Source organism: Porites lutea, chromosome 2, assembly GCF_958299795.1.
Source record: "Porites lutea chromosome 2, jaPorLute2.1, whole genome shotgun sequence".
Classification (NCBI taxonomy): Eukaryota; Metazoa; Cnidaria; class Anthozoa; order Scleractinia; family Poritidae; genus Porites; species Porites lutea.
In genome coordinates, this window is record NC_133202.1 from 44,526,377 (window position 1) to 44,550,093 (window position 23,717).

At 39.2% G+C, this 23,717-nt stretch overlaps 1 protein-coding gene across 2 annotated transcripts; it reads left to right on the forward strand.

Annotated features, from left to right (window-relative positions):
- Window positions 1-238: 238 nt before the first annotated feature.
- LOC140928738 (TPR repeat-containing protein DDB_G0287407-like) lies at window positions 239-22,888 on the forward strand. Of its 2 annotated transcripts, XM_073378519.1 has the most exons (25): window positions 239-394; window positions 673-1,060; window positions 2,848-2,916; window positions 4,663-4,769; window positions 5,181-5,314; window positions 5,564-5,697; window positions 5,992-6,120; window positions 7,596-7,688; window positions 8,680-8,736; window positions 9,085-9,227; window positions 10,681-10,780; window positions 11,711-11,815; window positions 12,610-12,783; window positions 13,483-13,670; window positions 13,957-14,168; window positions 15,131-15,395; window positions 16,314-16,419; window positions 16,783-16,911; window positions 17,031-17,146; window positions 17,320-17,452; window positions 18,080-18,196; window positions 19,080-19,214; window positions 20,138-20,227; window positions 20,761-20,919; window positions 21,479-22,888. In XM_073378519.1, the coding sequence occupies exons 2-25, from the start codon at window positions 677-679 to the stop codon at window positions 21,587-21,589; spliced, it is 3,390 nt and encodes a 1,129-aa protein (XP_073234620.1). In that variant the 5' UTR covers window positions 239-394; window positions 673-676; the 3' UTR covers window positions 21,590-22,888. The 2 variants fall into 2 exon arrangements, with proteins under 2 accessions (XP_073234620.1, XP_073234621.1); XM_073378520.1 differs by lacking the exon at window positions 673-1,060.
- The last annotated feature ends 829 nt before the right edge of the window (window positions 22,889-23,717 follow it).

Below are 23,717 nucleotides of genomic sequence, written 5' to 3' on the forward strand. Positions count from 1 at the left end.
GATAGGTTCCCGTTTCTTCTCGCAGATTATTATATTTCAGTTTTAACGGGTGTGCGGCGGTTTGCTTCTTGGCCCTTGTTTGTTTTCGGCCTTGACACCGGAAGTGCGCAACTGTCACGCTTTTGAATTACTAAAATTCCAATCTCGACCCAGAGCTCTTCTGCGCATGCAGAGGAGAGAGGAGGAACTTTTGTTTATGATACAAAATCGAATATAATTAAGCTCCTACATCGGCATTTTTAACGCAGATTCGACAAGTTCAATATTCAGGTTTGTTTTTTTAAAAAAGGCGCCGCAACATAGGAAGTTTTTTTATTAAACTAGCGAAGACTGGGTCGAGAGAAACTCAAACTAGCGATAGCGAAAAGGGAACCTGATGGCGGTAGGAGAAGAGGTAATTATGCTTTTGTTATTTGCTTGCATTCATTCCTTCATAATTCATCAACAGCTCGTTGCTACAAGCAACGAGTCATTAGGAGGTACAAACAAAATCTCTTTCCTCGAATCAATAGCCCTGTTTTCATGAAAATTTATGATAAGTAGGTTGTAAGCTTGATGTTGCGTGAATGTGATCTCCGATCGACCCGCAAACATGGCCGGCTTGGAGGTATTTTGTTGAAACTTTTATCACAAAGAAGCAACTTATCACGGACCGAACGTTCTGATTTGCAGTTCTATGGGTTGTGGAACTTCGAGACCTCCTGTTGTAAGCACTGCACACAAACCACAAGCCGCACCAAAACCTTTGAAGGCTGACGAGGAGCAAGTCAAGCCTCCGGAACCTCAAAGAATCGAACAGACTCAAACTCAACCGAAAAGCGAACCCCAGCACGAGCATATCGACAGCAGTGAGTTTTTTTCGCTATCTTACGAAGAAGTTGCAGCATTACGACCCTCCGATCCAGAAGACATGTGGGCAGTTGTTAAAAAGACCTGTGACAGAAACAGAGAATGGAAGCTCGATTCGGTGAAGAATCGACGAGGTTGGAAAACGATTAGGCTATTTGTGTCTTCAACTTTCCGAGACTTTCACGCAGAGAGAGAAGTCCTTGTCAAAGAGGTCAGTGCAATCCCCTTTAGTGGTGTAGTAAAACTGAAAATGGCACGATCGAATGAGTAGATTGAACGTGTAAGCTTACTTATTTAGTTTTTCCTTGTTATTTGTTTATCAGCGAGGAAGATTGTTGCTCTTATAGAAGCGCACAATGCAATTACTTCTAATCATTTATACATTCAAATTGCAGACACTGAAACCGAAATCAAACCGAAATCGGAACATGGTTTAAGGTTACAGTTTTGTAAGAGGTCACGTTTATCAGTCAGCACTTCAAGAGCTTGTGTTAAAAGCGATTTAGTCACCAAAAAATAAACCTATCTTTGAATGCATTGGAGAAGTATTTAAACCCATATATTATCGCATTAACTTGCAGATTATATTATTATTATTTTTTATTTATGCCTTCAGAAATATTTTAGAGCCTTAATATGCTGTCTCAGATCAAGCCTCAATCATGTTTCTTTGTTCGTAAGATACATGGTAAAACTGATACATTTGGGTAGCAAATACTGTACTCAGGTCTAAGACATTATTTTACCCTCTCATTTTACTGTACCTTAAAAAACATGCAAACATTTAAGTTAAAAAGTCAACTGCACAATAATAATATTATTACATTCTTGCTGCTGTCAATCATTATTACAGTAAAAAATAACAAACCTTGAAATACAGGACCTAGCCTGCGAGAGCATATGCCTTTTTCAGCTCTTGTTCCACTCGTTTATTTCTTTTTGGGTGAAACTTTTATAACACGCTGAAGTAAACTTCTGTCTTCTGAGAGGTCTGCTAAGATGACTGATACAGTGTGGTAGCAAAGAGCACAAATGTTAGTTGGCTTTTTAACTGTAGTTCGCAGGCTATTGAAAGTCATACATGTAATAAGCTAAAAAAAAAAGACTTAAGCGCATGTGCATGGGTTTCCACAGAAAATATAATCCTTTTATTACCACTTGGAAATTAGATATTTAACCTCTCTTCAGGGAAGGATGGGTGAGTTCCTTCAGATATCAGGTATTATTGAAAACTGAGTCATTGGATAATGTAATTCTAGAGCTCTGATTGGCCAAGCCATCATAGTATATGAGCCATTATACCATGCCTTTCGAATATGCTAACTGTATCCGTCTGCTCAAAATTAAAAACAAGCTGAAAATTGGTTGTTTTTACAAACAAAGTCGGGAAGAATTCTCAATATTTTGTGGTCGTTTTTAATAAAGCAATATTCCACTTGCACTTGTTGGACATCTACCATCTCGTATCCAATGTGCACTCATGGAATAATTTGTTAAATATGGGTCAGGCAAAGCAAAGTGCTCTAAGCTCAATATCTTTCAAAGTTGCCTTGTGGTGAATCAAAATCATCAAATGGTGGCCAGGCATAAGATATTGATCACCAGAAAAAAAGAACACTTTGTACAATATAGCAGGGGCAGATCTAGGGGGAGGGTCCAGGGGGTGCGCATCCCCCCGCCCCCTGAGATGACCTGCGTTTTTCTAATACAACTGGTATTCTGCAAAAAAAAAAAATTATGTGGTTTATTGGTGTTGAAGTAGAGCAAGAGACGAGTGCACCCCCTCCTAAAAAATATCCTGGATCCGCCCCTGCATTGCATGAAAAGTTTGTTCATAAAGAGTAGAACATGTAGACATGGTATTGTGAAAAAAAAAATTGAGCATATTTGCATCTATACGCGTCCAAATCAGCCTTAAGCTACCTCCTTGTATAGATAACCTTCTTTATCAACTAACGAGGTAATGATGATGTTGATGATGATGTCATGTTCATGCAGGTATTTCCTGATTTACGGCTTTGGTGTGAGCAGAGAAAACTTCACCTCGTGGAATGTGACTTAAGATGGGTAAGTGAAGATTAATAAAATAATTAATGTTATTGTCTTTCAGAATTTTTGTATGACTTAAAAGTTCTCTAAAACTATACAGTCAAACCTCTATCTCCACAACGGCAACCTTATAGGGAAAGAAAAAAGTGGCAGTTGTGGAGAGGTGGCCATCATGGGGAGGTAGGGGTGTAAAATGAGAATTTTTTTTTAGGGAGCACAACATCTTTTTTGTGCTAATTTCATGATTACTGTGCAGTGTCCCATCCAATCATGAATAATATGTAGAGATAAAATGCACAAAAAGCTTGAATTATGTTTTGAATAAAAATGTTTGAAATGTGCATAAGACAAGACAAGACAAGATGATTTATTAAACTTAGCTCAGTTTTACATGACATAATTAGTAATTTACATAGGCAACTTAACACAGTACAATGGAGGAATAAAAGAAAAATTTTAACAACAATGCAGAGAGTGAGTTGGGATCATCCAAATAGCAAACTTTAAGGCTAATCTAGTGGATGACCCCTGGAATAAAATGCAATAATATTACAAACAGAATTAAGAATATATTTTTGTTATATTTAGTATTTCTTCATATACTAATTAAGGCAGGTAATTAATTAGAATAACAATTGAGGATAGAGTTCATGAGGGTTTTACGAAATATTCTAAGACAAAACGAACAAGGTTTGCCACATTTGCTAGAAATATCGTAGACAATTTATGCCTACTGGCATTATAAATAAACAAAATCAAAATATGTTTGCCATGGCTAACATACCATATGGATCAAATTTCATGACCATTCTTAACTTTTTCATCAGTTGCTGGAAAAAAACTGGCCATGGTTGAGGCAGTTAGGGAAACGCGTTAGTGGCCATTGCCATTGTAGAGAGGGTTATAAATAAGAGTCAATGTATGGACTGTCCGCTGGGACAAAATAAAGTGACAGAGAGGTGGCCCTAGTGGAGGTTCGTCTGTAACAAAGACATAAGAAGCAGCATCCATGTAATATGTAATATGTGTTACTTAAAGTGTGAAGAAGAGTGGATTATTCAGGGCTTCTGGTATTTCATGCGGTTGCTGAGCCGCGAAATTCAGGCAAACCCACGAAATCCCGCAAAATTCACAAAAACATGCAAAATACCGCGAAATTCGGTAGAAATCTTATCAAATATATGTCTGTACAGCAATTCTGAAACTTGTCTAAGCTACTGGGGGCATTTACTTGCCGTAAACTTGCAAATTTATGTCAAAACTTCGTCACTGAAACATGCAAACAACGTTCCAAAACTACCAGGCATAGATTATGTTGCGAAAAACTGGACACTAGCCATGATGTTAACGGCTTTGCCTGCACTCGTTCATTTCTGGAGCGTATTGTTGTTGAAAGAGCAAATGATGACCTCTGGTAGAAAAACATTAAAAACTCTGGTCTGATCAGTGCAAACTCGATCGATTTCTAGCGAAATTTGCCCGAAAATAACCACGAAATCCGCCATATTTTTACCGATTGCTTTCTGGCCAAGTTTGCCCTGAAAATTCCCACGAAATTGGTCGATTTTTCCGTGATTTTGTCCCTAAAAATTCCGCGAAATTTGACTTTTTTTCAGCGACCTATCAGAAGCCCTGATTATTTCAGGTAAATGGTTTGTCCTCAGGTAGGGACATCCCCATACATAACTTACTGAGAACTCACTTCTCCCAGGGCCAAGCTCCCTCTACTTGTTAAAGTGCTTATGATATCTTTTCTCTCTTTAGGGAGTTCCCAAGGATTCTACAACTGAAGAAACAATCAAGATTTGTCTTGGTGAATTGGATCGCTGTTATGAAGATAATGTGGTTCCGTATTTTCTTAATCTTAACTGGTAAGTACATTATTTAGAAGCAATAGCAAATTACCTCTCCTCCATTTTGTTCTAAATCAATAATTATTATGTTGGTCAGTTTGAAATCAAGTGTACTTTCATTGTTCTTTTTTGACTGAAATCAGAGTTGTCATTAAGAGCCGGGGGCCGGGTTTTTTTCCCGGCTACTAAGAGAGTGGCCCCTGGCTACTTTTATTGGAAAATAGAAGAAAAATAGAACAAAAAGAAATCCCTAGCCGTTTGATTCCCTGCCTACTTGTTGTATTTACCCGGCAACTTAAAATCTTAGTGACAACCCTGGAAATAGATACAAATTTTAAAAATTGATTTTTAAGTGTACTTGCATGGATTTCAATTTACTGATAATTTATATTAAATCCCTCTGACCTGCATGTCTTTGTTTATATATAGTGCCCGTGCAGGGTGGATACCAACATTTGGTGACTTGACGTACAATTTAGCTGTACAATATGGCTGGGTTTATGGCTTATCACTCACTGAGATGGAAATTGTTCATGGAGCCTTCAGACAATGCAATCCTAATGGTAGGCAATATTATTGTGATGTTCAAGACAATTGAATGCTACGGATATTTTTGTGATATTTACTGGCCTTTCTTTAGTTTATTATAAGTGGATAAACTAAATACCAGTCTCAACTGGCATGTTTTGTTAAGTAAACATTTAACTACATACATTGCTTTAGCATGAGATCTTTAAGTAACGATTCTATCTCAGGTAATATTGTTTAGTTTCTATGTATTGATGCCTATACCTGTACAATGTTTTTTTCAGCACTTTTTTTAATCAGAGATTCAGAGTTCACTGAGACCTTGCCAGAGGAGATCAAAGATGCATTTGTAGACGGCAATGATTTATGTACAGAAAAGATGAAAAAGCTCAAAGAAGCACTGAAAGAGCATTTTCCTGTATGTATCTGTCTAGTGGTATAATTAATTCTTTAGGTTATTAAATAGGAGGTTATATTAGTAGAAAATGACCCCTCCTTCCTTCTTACCAATGCAGCTCCCAGGGAAACTGGTAGCTTCCTGGTACTCTGTAGGAAGAACTTATTGCAAAACAAGGAAGTAATAATGATGATGATAACAATAGCAATAGAGTTTCCAAGAAGAGCAAGGCATCATGCAGAGTATTAACACATTATTATTCCATTTTCTCCCTAGCTTGGTCTAACTTCATTTTAACTTTTAAAAATTCTACAGGGAGAAAACCTTGTTCACTACAAAGTTGACTGTGAGCCATCCAGTGTTCAGAAAAGTGCAGCATTAGGAGATGAGAGGGAAGTCAGACTTAAAGGAATAAGTGGCTCAGACACTACTTTTTACAAAACAGTGAGTAGGAATTACATAAAAATAAAAATTGAAGCTTAAAAAAATGTAAACATAAAAAATAAACAGTGGGCAAAAGAGAGATTCGATTATCTGAGTGAGTGAAGTACAAAGTAAGTAGACTTATCTCATAGTCTGTTCTGGGTTCAAATGACTGCTGGTCAGTGGTAAGCAGTCCTCTTATTTAAAAAATGGCCAAGCTCAGCCTTAGCACGTACGAATTTGTTGTACATGTCCAGATTTTAATTCAAAGCTTAAAGTGCTTATTTGCGGCCATGAAGTGGTAAAGACTTCTGCTGATTACCATGGTGAAACTTTGTCTCAAGTACCAGTAATTGTCATGTGATAATTACCCTTTGAAAACTTGGAAATGTCTCAGACATAAACGTGCAAAGTTTTCTTTTGCAAAACACCAAGTAATATGCATGAAATATGCATGCTCATTTCATACAGTATTTCTTTGACGGAATACAAGAGGTAAGGCAAAAAATACCGAAAAAGGCTAAATTACTGCTATTCTGTAGAAGATTTAATAATAAGCTTGCATCCTAGATTCTTGAAAGAGTATGACCCTTCAACAAACCCCACCCAAAAATAGATGTTGCTTTATTTTACTTTTGAAGTCAATAAGCACCACACCCTCCCAACAACAATCTAGTGCTTATGAAGTTTTGACCATGTTATTGTTGTTGCTTTTTTGTTGTTGTTGAGTTACATTTCAAATAAAAGTAGACATACATGACCTTTAAATAAAACTACATTTTGTGGCATATTTTTTTAATGGTGCTGTCGTTTTCAACATATCAAAGAATAAAGAGAAAGATTGCTTATTACTGTGTTACACTGTATGTGCAGGTAAAAAGTTTAAAATAAGTAACCCCCTCAAATGAACCCTGCGTAAACAAGTAGAAGAAATAGAGGATGCTACATGGCCACTTGGATATACGAAATTTCTCCTCTCGTGTTGAAAAATATTTCAACATGAGAAGAGAAATTTTGTATCTCCAAGCGGCCATGTAATGTCCTATAAACACCAATGAAATGCCAAACCATTTCACTTTAATTTTCTTTTTTCTGTGAAAGGCACGATTTATTATGCAGGCGTAGCAATGAAGATCTTTTCTTGTGTGAAGATATATGGTTATATAGTAAATTGATTTATTTAAAAGTGAGAATTGGAGTCAGGGTACTAGCGTGCAAATAAAGTGGTGTCCAGTAGTCTAAGGCTAGTGGATTTTGCTATCAGGCTTGAGAATTCTGTTCTTAACTGAAATTCAAATTATGGAAGATTTGTATTCAATACTGCTCATCTAAAAAATATTTCGGGCTAGTTAAAATGACTCCTGGTCTAGTATATGCTAGCTGAGTTGGCCTGAATGGCAAGTTGTAAAACTAATTAACTTTCTTTGCACCCGGCTACGGAACATTCATTCAGACATGAGTTAGGAAGTATTTATGATATTGTTTGTGTTTGATAGGTGTTTGAATTTTTCCGTGATCGCATTGAGCACCAGTATCCTCTTGACCCAACACCTGAGGATCCCCTGGAGGCACAAAAAACAGCACATGAGGTTTGAACTGCACCTTCAGCATGATCTTACCAGTTTTTAAACACCTTATTGGGGCCTGTTTCTTGAAAGTCCCTCAAACTTTTTGGAACCCAAAAGATGTTTTTTTGCTTGTTGTGTTTGCATTCAAGATCAAAGTTTCAATATAATTTTGAAAGTAATACAATGAAACTATTAGTTAACAAAGCAAAATTAACAGGTGTTGTGGGCTAGGAACTGTGCTACTATTCAACAGGTTGTGATATTAAAATCTGTCTTCAGGCCCAAAAAGTTTTCAGGTCTTTGGAGAAATTGGCCCCTGGTCAAGCCAGAGCTTTACCCAGCCTCCCACGTAATGGCTGTGCTCTAAGAAGAATTGAAGGGGGTGCAGTGCTTGGAAACTGTGAAATCCTGGGTTCCCTGTATATGCATTTTATAAAAAGAGCAAAAATTAGGCGCTATGAGCCACCAGGCACTGCTGGAGCACAGCCCTGCCCTTAGGATACCTGTAATAACCTGGTAATGTTCAGCTTTACCACCATTGGCTTTACTGGAAACATGTTTTGTTGCATTATTTCCGTTAAATTATTAAGTGCAGACACAATGTATAGACTAGCCTGTGCAGCAAGCGTTTCCGTGCGGTTTAGGAGCAAAGAACGAGGAACGAGAGTCAAAGACTCGCGCGGCCAAAACCGAGAATCCCGTTCCTCGGTCTTTCTTTGCTCCGAAACCAAACGGAAACGCTTGCTACGCAGGCTATGTATCGACAGCTTATACTGATTAGCCTTTTTCAGGCAATGAGGTGGAGTGATTATTAGACTGCTTGCAGTGCGCCTTTTCTCTTAAAATCCGTCTAGTTCTTATCTCAGCCAGCGCGATTGCAAATCACGACGTTATGTTACAATAAGGGATTGGGACCAGACGATTATCAGCCTCGTTTATCGCGGCTCGCGGCTTTGCCGGTCGCATGCTTGTGTTTCGCTAAAATTTCGTCGTTTTTCTGTTGTTTTTTCAGTCATTTTTAGATACTCGTGGACAAGTGGTTCTTGGCAGAGATAAAATACTTGCAGAAGTAAGTTGATTGCCATTTAATGTTACCAGATTAAAAGTATGTTGTTTATATGCATAAATTTCTTAATTCTGTCTGGAAAAGGTGTGTGGTATTAAGGTAGAATTTGGCTATTTGGTGCGTTTCAGTATGTGTTCAGATTCTTGGAAATTTATTCTTCCCATCATGTTTTTTTCTGAAATATGAATTTTTGTAGGGGAATTTCAATGATCGTAAAAATTTTTCATGCCATCCCTTCCGCATCTCTAATAGTTCAAATGTTTAATTTGTCATTGCATGTTTTACGCAGTTTGAAAATATACTGAGCTCTATCAGAAGAACATTTAAGCAAAGGAAACCTTCTGTTTTCAGATACGTAACTACATAATGAATGACCAGTCCAATGCCCCACTGCTGCTCATTGGTAATGCAGGCTCAGGAAAATCAGCTATAATGGCAAAGAGTGCAAATGATGCTTTGGACAATGCTCAAAGAGGAGAGCTTATGGGGAAAAAGTAAGGAATTTTGGGGAAGTCTTCCCTTTCCTTGTTTTACAAAGAATTTGACTACAGTAGCAGTGTAACAACGTCAGTAACGAAGGGTTGGGGCGAGATGGAAAAAAGAAGATTGTTTCTTTCGGCTTGTGGTTTCGCTGCTCGCCCTTTGTATGTATGTACTGTATTACGCTTGCTACTCCAGAGAATTGGAAAAGAAGAATTAAGACTTTACTCACAGCCTAATACTTTTAAGGCAAGAAAAACACTATAATAGGGACCTTACGATCCGAAAACGGCGACGTCCATGAAAACGTTGTTGAAAAGAAGACTTTGTATCCTTTCAAACGTTTTCACGATTATTCCAAGTCGCCCAGTTACTGAAAAGAAGGGAATTTATGTTGGAGCTGAAGAGAGGAGACCACGCCTGAGTTTAGACAGACGTGGTAGAATTTGTCGCCTTGCCGTTCCCGTTCTCAAGTAAACTTACAGTTTGGCCATTTCACAATGTAGTTGTACAGGAACGGCAAACAAATTTACCAAAAAGCGTGATGTACAGTCAACTCCCGTTATTGCGGACGCCCCTGGGACCGCGGATTAGTGTCGGTAGTAGCGAGAGTCCGTAATAACGGGGTGCTAGAAAATATTTCTTGATATTAGAGGAATTACCTTTATTTATATTGTACATTGTCTCCAGAACCAATTGCAGTGCAGTTTTCGCATATAAAGAACGCTAGAACTTTAATTACAAACAAGACAAATCCGCCGTAAGAGAACAGAACTTGCATCTCCCTTTCATTCACCAAAACAGTCACTGAAAAATTTGTAGTACAGAAAAACCATTAAGTACCGTACTTGAAAATCCAATTAATGTACATTAAGTTCATCATGACTTTTTTGCAAGTACGGCAGTTTCATACAAGGATCATGGTAAATGGGAATCAAAGTGACAGAGACGAAGAGAAGAAGATCGAGGAAGAAATAAATTAAAAGTTGAGATAATTCTGCCAAAATGTCGAAAGATGCGGATTGATGTCCGTTATAATGAGAGTTTGAACAATAAAAAATTGTGCTGCCGGGACCGAGAGAGGTGTCCGTAAGTCCGTAGTAGCGAGAGTTTGTTTCAGTCAAGTGTCTGTAATTTTCGCCAGGGATTCAGCCGCTGTCCGTAATAGCGAGGTGTCCGCAAGGCGAGAGTTGTCATTTTGCTCATTGAACCTATGGCTTTTTGACGTTTCCGATGCCGTCGTCGTCGTAGTATCGTAAGGTCCCTAATGACAGTTCCTGACCTTGTATTTACGGCAGTACGTTACTGAATAGTTTGAGATGCTATTTTGTTGACTCTGACTAATTTATGTCCAAGAGGTCATTTTAAACTTGTACCAAAAAGAAGTAAAATTTGTAGCGGCAATATTCCTTGTAAGATTGTTTTGAATGAAATTTAACACCGTGAATGGTACTTTGTTCTTGGCAGGAATTGTAAGGTGTTTTTTCATTTTGTTGGTGCCACTCCTGGTTCTACTGATTTAGCGTTCTTTTTGCAACGACTGTCCAGAGAAATTAATGTATCCAAGGTAAGCAGAATTATACACCATTCAACCACCTGCATCTAATAAAATGACATGGTTGAAGTTAACGTAAGGGCTGGCTAGAGTAAAATGAGAACAGTCCCCCAAAGCCCTTGTGCAAGCTCTTTTTTGAGCCCCCTATTTTCCCGTAACATCGTCGGGATTGAGTACCTACCCTTACGGGCTGCCATGTTGGTTTCAAATTCTCCGATTCTCGCCTACTTAGGAGGTGGGGGACAGTTAACCCCCGAGGTACATGTACAATTGAAGCTAAGATGGCCCGGCCCGATCTTACGGGAAAGTAGAGGACTGCCAGTGTCAACAGTCTAACTAGAGTGGTTCGGGCATTACTAGACGTGAATCATGTCAAAAAACAAGTGAACCTTTAGTAGAGCTTTCTTTTATTTTGAAGTACAGGTGCGCAAAATCACAAAACTACCCCGGGGTTTGAATTTCCTGGTGTAGTCTTTAAGTCTAAGCAAAGTACAGCTGTATTCAGGGCTCACGTTTTCGGGTCGTTTCGATACAAGTTTTTTCAGCTCCATGTACATTTGTACTTCTTAAAGAACGAAGAATATGTACCCAAAATGTTTTTCTTGTTTACGGGGAAACTATTATTGAAGTGAGCGAAATGTTTTAGCAATTTCAGTGTTTGAATTCTTATCGAAACGACTGGTTTCCGGGCTCATACTTCAAATAACCAAGGGAAATCCCCGGTCCCGAATAAAAATTCCAGTATCAAAGGCAATGTTGCCTCTAGAAAAGTTCCACAGCTTGTCTTATTCAAAAGCCGTTCACGTAAGCACCATTACAAGCTCAAACTTTGACCTTGGTATTAAGGAACGCGGTAATGGTTTGTGTGAGAAATCTCTACAGTATGAACTCTGAATAGATTTTAACATTTGAAACTAAAATGAGTTTATTATTGATTTTTAGCGTGATGTTGTCAGTGACCTGGACTCCCTTGTTCAACTTACCAACAGTCTTCTGTCCAATAAGAACACTAAGCCATGTGTAGTGTTTGTGGATGCTATTAATCAGGTACAGTTCACACAAGTTACATTGAGTAGCATCGCTTTACCTGGGGATATTCGTCTGTCAAGATGTCTGTGTGTGTAGGATTTGTTGTTGTGGTTCTTCTCTTACTCTGAAAGGATTTAGACTGGAACTCTAATTTCCTCTCTATTAATACCCTGGGAATATTTCGCAAAGACTTGTTAAACAAATTCTTAGGGGCTCCTTGGAGTTTCTTGGGTACAAAATTACAGATATATTTTGTAAATGATGTTTTTTTTACCCGCGAGTATTCCCTTTTTTTTTTGGTCTGTCGGAGAGAGTAGATGGAACGAAAAGCGCAATCGTTTCCTTTGAGGCTTAACATACCAGCGCGTAAAATAACCTTTTTCTAGTACCTCTATGGTATTAAACAATCCAATTAAAACTACAAGATTAAGCTGCACACCCGTACTGAGTCAACCAATCCGGCGAGGTGTAGCGGATATGGGTTCCTATCTGGGCGCGGCCCTCACCAAAAACACAAAAGATTGAAATAAAACGTATTTTCTGTATCAAAAAGAGATGCCAAGACTGCTAAAAAAATGACGGGAAAGAAGGGTAGAACATCTTAGAACCGTCTCACAAGACTCCATTATTCAATCAGGTAGTCAAAGGGTGTAGAATCTTTTAAGTTGCATTGCATGGTTGAGGAAATCATAGCTAGGAAATCATAGGCGTGACGAGTTAAAACAAGCGCTCCTTATTTGCTCTTACGATCCTGCTAGTTGCTTAAAGATTCTTAACATTGTTGTTTCCAACACAATTATTTGCATTTTTAGATGGACGATGACAAAATCCAGTATTTAACCCGTTGGCTTCCTGAGAATCTCTCTCCTAATGTCAAGGTTGTGCTGTCCATGATAAACGACACTGAATGTCACCGACTTCTCAGATCTTATAAATCTGGACCCCATGAAATCACCTGTGGTCAACTGGATTATCATTCTAGAAAGGTAATGAATAAATACAGGTCTTCACCGTTCCTAAGTTAGAGTTCTTTGTAGTAGTGACTGTTCGTTCAATGATTCTTATATTCCCAAAAGAAGGCAAAGTCAACAACTTTCCTACAATTCGTGACATTAGAACTTGGGTCAATTGAAGGAATAACGTCGACAAACTATGCTCGAAGTCCTTTTCCCTCCTTCTTTCAATGCATGTTGTGCTCGAACTTGGACAATTCCACCGAAAAACCATTACAAAACAACATTGGAAGGGAGAAAGGCAGGTACTAGAGCAGCGTGACCCAAGTTGAGTGTCCTTGATTGTAGCTTCATTTTGTAGAATACTGAAAACTGGATTGCACACCATGACAGTACTGCCAAAGGGAGCGGGACTCTATTTGTGACAGTAAGGTGACCAAAATAAGGAATCAAATTTGGCTGTGTTATGTGTTTCGAATTCAGGAACAGAAAAATAAAATGAATGAAGTGTTGGTAAAAGAGGATCGTGTGTGGAGCAGTGAAATCTTCCTTTGAGGTCTCCTTTGCATCGAATTGGGAAATGCTGGCCCTTAATAGGGCGCGCCAAAGAGATTTATCGTACTTTAACACTGTAGAACTATGTATGTACACACGAAGAAGTTCTTACAATGAAAAACCTCGTCATTGGAGGTCATTCGTAATAATTAGCGTTTCTTTTTTCCCTTTTCTCAGCTTATTGTCGAGAACATTCTGCGGCAATACAACAAGCGGCTGGATGAGAGACAGATGTCTATGTTATTAGAGAAGGAAGGATCTGCAAACCCTCTTTGGCTAACACTGGCTTGTGAGGAGCTTCGAGTTTACGGAGTGTTCAATAAAATGGACGAGAAGATTGCAAGCCTTTCTGACGATCTAATTAGGTAATTCGGGTTTCTTTCTTGATTTTTGCTGTGAAATCAGTAGGTACTTCTGTACTACTAGACTTAAAAATGGAAGCTGTATGATTGGTAGATTTAGCAGTGTGTTTCGATTCACACACTGCTAAAACCTGGACTTCGTCTAAAGAAAAAATTTTTTGAAAGTATTCTCGGTTTCCTCTCTCCTCGCGCGAGTGATCCCAATAGAAAGCTTCCTCACCGAATATATCAGAAAGCGCAGTAGTCAAAGAATAGGAGCAAATTCCAAAGTTTTTTGTTAATGTTTTAGTTTGGAAGAACAAGTGCTGACCCGGTTTGAAGAGGAGAATGGTGGACAGATTGTAGTAGCGACTGTATGTTTACTGGAGACGTCACGTCATGGTTTGTTAGAAACAGAACTTCTTCAAATGCTGGCTGAAGAATCCATGCTTACCCCTCCCCCCTACGTTGAGGGTGAATCTGATCAGATAACAGTAACAAAGGCTGAGACTACAGAAGCAGGTAACCTTGCGACTTCTCCAGAAGTTTTCGTTTGTAGTTGATTTTCAGACTTTTAACTCCTTTTCTCCCTAAAAGTGCTAACGCAACAGAAAAACATGACCTAATGTGGTGGTAAATTCGCCCCGTGTAAAATAATCCAAGACAGTCTTGGATTCTGGATTCGACGCTTGGATTCCGGATTCCAGATGCTGTATTCCGTGTCAGTGGACCTCGGATTCCGGATTCCAATGGTTATTGGGATTCTGGATTTTTTGAGCTGAATTCGGAATTCAAGGATTCCAAAGCCCAGGATTCTAGTTTCCACATATTTTATTGTAAATAAGTATTAGAGAACTTTAGATTCTGAGACGAGGACGAATACAACTACGAGATTTTCTCAATACTGAGTATTGCTCACGCGTGAACCACCGTCACACGTCATTCTAGTACGAGTTTTAGCGAGAATGTCGTGGCGGGAGCAAAATATCAAATTTTAGAAGTTTAATCATTTTTTAAACCCTCTCCAATAAAAATAACCGCACTACTTTTTTAGGTGAAAAATAGTACAATGAAGCTTTCCGGGTTGAACATTTTCTCGGCAATACGCGAAAAATCTTTTAAGTAAAATCCTGTACTCGCAGTCGTCCTCGCCCTCAAATGTAAAGCTCTGTAAATTAGCTTTCGAATAACTACAAGTTTGTTCGGTATAGATACAGTGTATACGGACAAATTTTTCAGCGTTATTTTGACTCGAAGAGTAAGATGATTCATTTTAACTATGGTAGAGCTTCATTCTCACTCGAAATATGTAACCAATATCTTACTTTTAGCGCCAAAACATGGCCACGTAACGGCCTGTCGAACGTCACTCATTTCATGGTGTCTCGTGATCCGGTCACTCTTTGTAGATGCAAAGTACGGTTAGGGTATAGAAATGTCTTTTTTGTAGGCTTTTGATCATTATGCCATTTTTATTATTCCAGCTCCAGACAAGTTGACAGTAGCAGACAAGCTTTCAAAACAAGTGGATGAAACGTATGTACAGAAAGACGGCGATGACGACGAAGAAGAACGGAAGAAGACTGTAGGCGGAACTAAAAAGAAAAGAAAAGAAAAAAAATTTGTCCCAGCAGCCAAATGGGCCTTGGTTTATCGCGCACTGAAGCCACTCCTGCGACCGTGTGGAGACTTGGGCGAAGGTCGCCTTGACTTCTACCACAGATCTATCAGTAAAGCTGTTAGAAGAAAGTAAGTTTTCTAGTTTTTACTCATCCCTGAGTTTTCCTGATACCATATAGAAGCCATCCAGGATACTATAAAAAGTGAAATTTTATTTTTAAAAACTTAGCTTTTCCAGCCAGTTGACAGGCACTCCAATTAGGTAATTAGAAACAAAGTTTTCAAATAGAACATAACAGGAGGCAGCCAGGAGGAGGCAATTTACAATCACGGCCTAGAATTTGAACCCGGAATAACAGGGGAAAAATTATCTCATCTAGATGGCGGTCAAGGGCTGGAAAAGAACCTGGGACAGTCGCCTTTATCGGCTACTTTCGCAACGAGAGTTAACTTTTGCAAAGACTTCTGGGATTGTTTCAAAGGACAAGGAAATGATTGGCCAATAGCTAACCGAATCATACCTAGTAACAATCCCAGAAACAATTGCGGGACGCCTTTCGGCTCCAGTTTACTTCTCGCGTCTATGAAGTGGCGAATTGCGTGTCCGAAGCGCTTCTGATTGTTAAGCCGAGCAATACTCAGTTGGTGTCTTTAAAACTTTAGTGGTGTTCATGAATCCGAGAACAATCAAGATCAGGATTACATTTCATGAGGCTGAACAGTTAATGAATCATAAGGTCACTCGCAATTGTTGTTTAAAGTTCCTCCCTCATCTAATTACACAAGCGATATAAGTATAAGAACAAGAGTATCGTCTTGTGCTTAAATTTATAAATATGTCGATGTAGTTTCCTTTGAGGCTTGCCCGGCGTGAGCTGAAGTTGGTAGCTTTTGTTGCCAGTAAATACGGGCTACACAAGTACTGTACGATTAGTCTGTCTACCACAGCCTATATTTGGCTTAAATCATGCCTCAAACGCAGTCTATTCTTACTCTCGTTGTTGCAGTCGACCCTTAGGTCAAATGCGTCATTCTTACTTTCCAAAGGTATTTCACGGGGTCTGAAGGTTACGTGAAACATCAGTATACATTCTGGCATGGACAACATGCTGAGTTCTTTGAAGGAAGCGAAGATTACGATCGAAAGTCGGAGGTAGGTAGTAAGATCTGGCACTTGTTTCCGAATAGATTCACTTGTTCGACGTATACAAACAAAGAAACAAACCAACAAAAAGCAATTTTCAGGACCTTTTAAATTGTGTGGAAGATATCCTTTGCTCATTGCTTGCTTCTGAATCGTTTGTTGAGACTTAGCGATCTCAACAAAATAAAACTGAGTATCTGTACTGCTATTTTGACTCAAAAATAACGATCGCTTATATGCCCAAACAAACCCTTAGTTCTGTTACGCTACAACGATGGTCACTTGTGAGCTTGGGGTACCTGTGCTTGACTCAACCGAACCCTTGCAATTTTGAGGTTGATTTTCTGTGTTCGCACGTTTCGCTCTTATTAGGAACTGCCATATCATCTTGAACAGCTGTTGGATAACAACAGATTAACACGATGCTTGCTGGAATGGGAAGTATTTGAACGGTTATTTTCCGAAGACTTCAGTATTGATCTACTCAGATCATGGCAAAAGGTAAACGAGGGATTACCTCAAAACTTTCACATTTTATCCTTCACCTTTCTTTTGCGTTTTAACAGTGGATGTTTCCAGGTCGTGCATTACGTGACGAATTTATTTGTGTTGTGTGACAGGCTGGTGGATATGCTACCGCTTCTGCTCTTTATAAGGAGGCGTTACAAGTATTGCGCGACTCAGAAGCACCACTTGAGGAAGTTGCCAAGAGAACTGAGATGGTAGTCATGTTTCTGTAAGTTTTGTTTATAAAAATATTGACACTTGTATTTGTCTTGGTTACCCTTAATCGAAATTTTGTTTTCCTTTGTTTTTTGGCATGGCTAACAATCGAAATGATGGATGTCATTTGTTATTTTGGCGCTAAATCCCCAAGTATAAATGTCTGGTGTCCCTGTGTCTTTTCAGAATTCAGGCTGGACAGTACAATGATGCGCATGAGATGTTGAACGACCTTCTCAAATTAGAAGAGGAAAGTCTGGGCGCTAGAACCGATAAACTAGCCGACATTTATCAACTTATGTCCAAAACTAAGAGCGAGGTAATGGCACTAACCTTAAGCTTATTTTTCCTCTTTTTCCTCTCTAGGGAAAAAGGTTTCTGCACCAGTCAGTGTAAATCTCAAGCTCCCCTTCCCTTCCCCTCATTCCGGGCCCTGCGGGGACTAAGCGGTGACAAGGCCAATGTGTGACGATCAACAGTGTCCCGGTACACGGGGTTTTGGATGAGAATTGCTTTTCCGGTATTCAGACCGGGAAATTTTTTTTCAAAAGCAGATACCTAAGATCACAGTAGTTATGGAAAATGATTTAAGACATGTTATAAAACGGACAACAAACTGAGCTGAAATATACCGACCAGAATATAATTGTCTGTTACATAAGGTGCTAAAATTACACATGTTTTCGCCCACTAAGTATAGACTATACCGAGCCGTTTTTCGTCCGCTTCAAAGAAGCTATGGATGCACGGCCTTATTCCAGGCCAAAGATACAACTTTAAGACTTAATTCTCCTTTCGTAATAGCTAAAAAAAATTAGGTCCGACCGTTTGGTGCAAGAAATATAACTATAGTTTCCTTAAGGTCTTAAAGCACTAGCCTTCGTAATGTTTTCTCTGACTCGCGTAGCGTAGCGCATGGATACTGATGCGAGCCTGTTGACTGTAGGTTGTAAAGAATTACAATTTCGTTACAATGGATCAGCTGGAGCAAGACAGGGAAATCGTGGAATTTTGTAAAAAGTCGCTGAGTTATCGTAAACAGCTAAGTGGAGAAGAACACGAGGTACGTTGAAAAATGATTCAGACTTACAAAATAATGTTAGAACTACTTGTGAAGACTGATCTCTTACTTAAGCATTTCATCCCCGTCTCGAAAGTTAGAACCACCTTCATTACAAACCATATCGTTAATATCAACCCTTTCACTGTTAAAAGAAGCTAAAATTCAAAATTTCAGTTTGTAAAATGCTGAAAAACAAGTAGCACCATGTGAAAGTACTGTCAAAGAAGCTTCATTTGAATTGTCACCCCACAGATATTTGTCCACAGACTCAAAGTTTAGGAAAGGGTTAAAAGCAGTACCGTAGCAGGCTCTTGTACAGGAAAGAAGACGGCAAATCTTGTGTGACAACCGTGACAATAATTTTGTGTGAAAAAAGTTTCTGCCAAACTCCCCGCGAAATGACGTCAGAGAAAAGAGTGCAGAAATTCCATACTGATGACGTCTCACCACCCAGATCTGGTTTGTGCTTCTGATTGGTTGAATCAAATTTCCCTTGGGGCAAAGCCATCAGAAGCACTACCGAGATCGAGGTAGTAACACGTCATCAGTAGAGAGATTAAGATTCACGTTAGCGTCAAACGGCAAGGGTGAATTTGTACCACGTGACCAAGTTTTCCCTTAATTGTTGTTAACTGTTAATTACTTGTACTAAAAAATAAGTAGTTTCACGCCACTTTTGGTGTAAACGTGAATCTTCATCTCTCTAGTATGGAATTTCTGCGCTCGTTCCTCAGGTGCCATTTCGCGGGGAAACCAGTGATTGTGTTACAAAATGACGGCTGGTTTCTCGGGCTAAAATTGTCAGTTTAGTTGACAATAATATTATCGCAAAACGGTTTTATTCCATTTGAACGTTGCCTTTTTTTTGAACTATTTCTTGCAGCATAAAACAGCAATGATTGACATACTCATCGCACATCATCTCAGCATTGTGGCGGATTTAGAGCAGGAAGGCGCTGAACAAACACGGAGAGACTGTTTTAAGTACATAGATGAAGCAATCGACATCTTTATGAGGGTAAATTTTGCAGAAACGTCACAGCCTTTGCAGCCTAGGGTCAATTTAATAAAACTTTAACAAGTGTAATTTACAGGTGTAGCCATTGTTTTGGAGTCTGAAAACAACAACGTCACTTATCAATTACACATGTAAAAGTTTTATTTAATTGACCCCTGGTAACCTGGTAACAAAGATGTTGTTTTGACTCTCTTTGGAGAGAATTGCGTGACGACCAAACGATCGTCTAAGTACTGCGGGAGGCTAGCATCGTGACCGACTCTGGAAAAGTCGCCTTGCGGCCAAAAATCTATCCGGATTATCTCCAAAAAAATTCTCAAAATCTCAAAATTTTATCGAAAAACCCCAATCTTTTGACCAAAATATCAAAGTTTGAAGAACATTGTAAGTTAAAACAGGCTGTCTCCTTAACAATTATTGTGGATAACGTATGTCCAGAGTGACTAGCGTCTTTTTTTCGGTAACGTACGGCCAAAAACATTGTGGGAAAGATAATTGAATAGTAAAACCACTGTTCATGAAGCCATGAGGCTTAATACCTCTGATCACTCATTTATACTGTATATAGCCAGAAACTCATAAGGGGTTTCTAATATAGCTTAATACCTTAATTTAACAGCTCCAACAATAACATTGTTTATCCAAATTCCGATCTCTAAATGCTTTTTTACGCATTGTACACATTTGTTTGGCTCTAAAAGTTGCTAAATTCATCTTAAAATTTCCAAACTTTATAAGAATCTAAAATAATCCGGATTTTTCTAGCTCGGCCTTGTGACTCTCGAACTCGCAACCCGACGGTCTTGGGTTTGAGTCCCAGATTCGTTTGTCAGAACGGTATTCCCAGGTTCAATTGTTCCTTTATGTTTTCTGATTCTCTGAGTTTGCAGACTTAATAAAAAATGATTTTGTTTGTCGTCTAGCACGGTGACATGGGACATATGGCAGAAGCGATTATGACCAAATCGTTTATAAACCCACGTGCGAGAAAGTACTTCAAAGAAAAAGAAGAGGTATGTGCTTTTTTAGTGATCTGTTTTTTGGAAAACCATTCCAAAGTGTGAGTTTGACTTATCAAAATGCTAAAATATAAATGATTCTCCTGAGAAAGGGAGACACTTAAAAACAGTCAATTTAACCCCTTCCACACAAATGCGCAGATTTTTGAAACCGAATTTCTTTTTCTCCGTATTCGTTTGGACGGCGCTTAAATCACTTGTTTGGAGAGTGGTTTCAAAAAGGTGCGGATATGTAAATCAGCTCCCCGAAACCGGAAGACGCGGATTCGTGAATTCGCCCACCGAAACCACATCTTTCAAAGTGCTCTGTAAAGTAGTTTAGGGCCCTGTGCAGACGAAGCCAGGGAACAAAATACTTGGTTTCAAAAATGTCCCGATTTTTTTGGACGGGGCCGAAGTGTCGGGATGCTGGACACGTAGTTTCATTTGCATTTTATATCCTGTTATGGACGTTATATATTCATTGCCAAGCTCATAGTTGAACTACAGCTGTTGTTTATTCATTGTTCTTACCTTGGTTTGCGCAGATGTTAAACAGATCATTTGAGCTGTGTTTAAAAACTTACGGTGAGAAGCACATGTTGATGTTAAGGCTATACCTCAATATTGGAATCCTTTATGAAGACAACAGGGATTACCAGAAAGCTTATGATTACTTCGTGAAGTGGCACGAGACTTGTCAAGAGGTGGGTGCTGTTTGCCTAGACTTTAAAATAGCTTCAAGAGATAGGAAAGGTAAACATGATTGATGTGGTGTATTCTAGCTTGCTAATACAACCGCCTTCATTGCTTCTCGCCGGTGGGACGTCTCGCGAAACGGCCCCAGAGTTAAGGAGTGATGAGAAGTGTATTCTTTCTTGAACATGTTATAATTTATGAAGTTGTTCTTTCCAGTTTAAATGTTGGGGAAAAACAACCAAACAAACAAAAGACGGTCTCTGACAAGGGCCATGCTATTTCTCTTGTTTAAAGTTATGCTGATACAATTCAGTTGCGAATAGTCAAGAAGGTAACAACCAACACAAACAAAACTAAACTAAAAATGAATAAAAGAGAAGGAAGAAGAAAACGAAATGAAAGATTAGACTGGAGACATTAAAAAGTCATACGGTTCTTTTCACAGTGGAAGCCAGTCGTTATATCTCAGTGTTCAGGCCAAGTCGTGTTAGAGTATACCCACTTCTACCGTTCTAACTGCTCTGTGCTTAATCAGTGACCGGGACCTTATTGTCTTTCTTTCTTCAGGTACTTGGCCCTTCGCATCCCAAAACAGGACGTGCCCGCGACACTTTGAATGAACCTATGTACGTGCGCATCCGCGAACAGAGAGAACGACAGGCCGCTGGTACGGCTTGAGCCTTCAACCCGCGGCGAGTGATGCGAGCGTACAACCATTTTACTCTAATGCACGCACTTGTTGGGATAGAGATCATCGTTAACTACAACATTTAAGAAAAAAATGTTTTACGTTACATACGTGTCTTTTTTTGGGCCACGCAGTTTTAAAGCCCTTAGCGGTCATAGGTTAATAGCTCACTTACGAATCATGAAGTGTATCCAAGTGGATTGTACAAAATAGGTTTGTAAGATCAAACGTTCATTCCCTTTTGAAAGCTTCTGAAATCCAGAAATAATAAGAGTGCAACGTCTAGCTTCTTTCAAAGACGTATCCAATACGATTTGCCACTCAGATGTTCTGGCGGGCTGGGTTCGAACTGTCCGCGAGGGTCATTTGTCATTGGTTGATAGTTTCTAAGGCAACTATAAAGCAATCATTACTATGATGGAAACCAAAACTTTCCCAGCCTCCCAAATGTTCCGACACGCAAATAACACAAACAAAATATTTTGGGTCAATGCAGAAATCTCAGTTTCACTGTAAACGGCTTCAGTTCTAGTTTTATAAGTTTTATTCTCCTTTGAGTGGAAAAATTAACACTATATCCTGTTTGTGAAGCGGTGCGCTACTGCAGCATTGTAACATTTCTATCACATTTGATGAGAATTCTTATTTTCATCGACCGTTGTTTCTCGTGCGTTTTCAAAATGTTTAGACTCTCTACTGAGCTCGTTTTACCTCTCTTTGTTTATAGTAAAACTTTCTTTTAAATGAACATTCCAGCACGATGGACATCATTAGCCTAGGTGACAGGCGCAAAAAGGGGTGGGGGGGAGGGAAATACAGGAAAAGGGAAATCCTCTTCTTTTCCTCCCCTTCCCTCCCATCGACACCTGCTATGCAGGCTAATACATCATCAGTTAACTTTCCCTGACTTCATCGCTCGCTTGGCCGCCTCGCGGCCTAAAAAGCTCGCTCCTCCGCTAAGAAATTCGTGCGGTCGACTTGTAGCAAGTCTACCTTTTCTTGAACGCTCTATAAAGTTGGAAATCTCGCTAAGGCGCGCAGTTATTTGTGGATTTTGATAAGGCTTTCCATTCACTTTGGAAAATCGGTTATGATAACTCGAATAGCAGTCATTTTAGGACGGCCTTGCTTCTCTCATGTTTATTTGTTCTGTTGAACTACTAAGTCTTGTCTTAGACTACTTAATGCATAACCTTTAAAGAAGGTGTATGGGGGATTAGGTATTATTTCCTCACGTCCTTAGCACATAAGTATTCCAGGAAGGTGAATAAAACAATTATTTCACCATGTGCTGTCGAAGTGGTAATACTCAGTACTGATAGCAGTATCGCCCTTCATTACATGGAGGTGAAGACCAACAATTTCACTTGTATTTACGCTAGAGGATTTTTCCGGATTTGTGACGAACAATCCGGAACATTTTGGATACAGGATTCGTTTTGCCTTTACACGAAGATGGGTGAATGCGAAATTAAAATGTCCCGATTTGGCCGCGTGTCCGGAGCTTTTGAACCCAATAATAAAAATAAAAAAAAAAACCTCTGCGAATCCAAATACCTTAAAACAGCTATCCGGAATCTCTCCTCCGCAGAGGTTCAATGAGGCGTTATGGATTACCCTGTAGCCAATATATAGATTCAGCCAGGGCTAAAAGCGAAGCTGTCGTCAGGTTAATATCTATAGTTTACTTAAACAACGGACGGACGAACGCGTACGGACAATTTTCTCAGAACCAAAATTTCTTGGATGCAAAGACAACCAAATTGTGTTAACCATGGTACTCCGCTGCGCGCGCGATAGCTCCGCTATTACCCCCATTTTCCAGTCATTAGCAATTGGGAAGAGGAGATTGCTTTATTATAATGTACTGACACGTTCAATCAGCCTGTGCTTCGGAAATTTATTATTTTTTTGGGACCGACTTCTAGTAAGAGAATGTAAGAGGTCGCCTCCATTCGACCTGATCACCGGTAACGTTTTCGCTTGGGGCCCGAACAGTTACCCGAACTCTCATAGGAAGGCCTCTGGTTATTTTACTTTCCTGTTTCAAACCAGGTGGGTATGAGAACTAAACATAATGGAGATGTGCATTTTATTGAAGGATTCGTAAGGATAGAA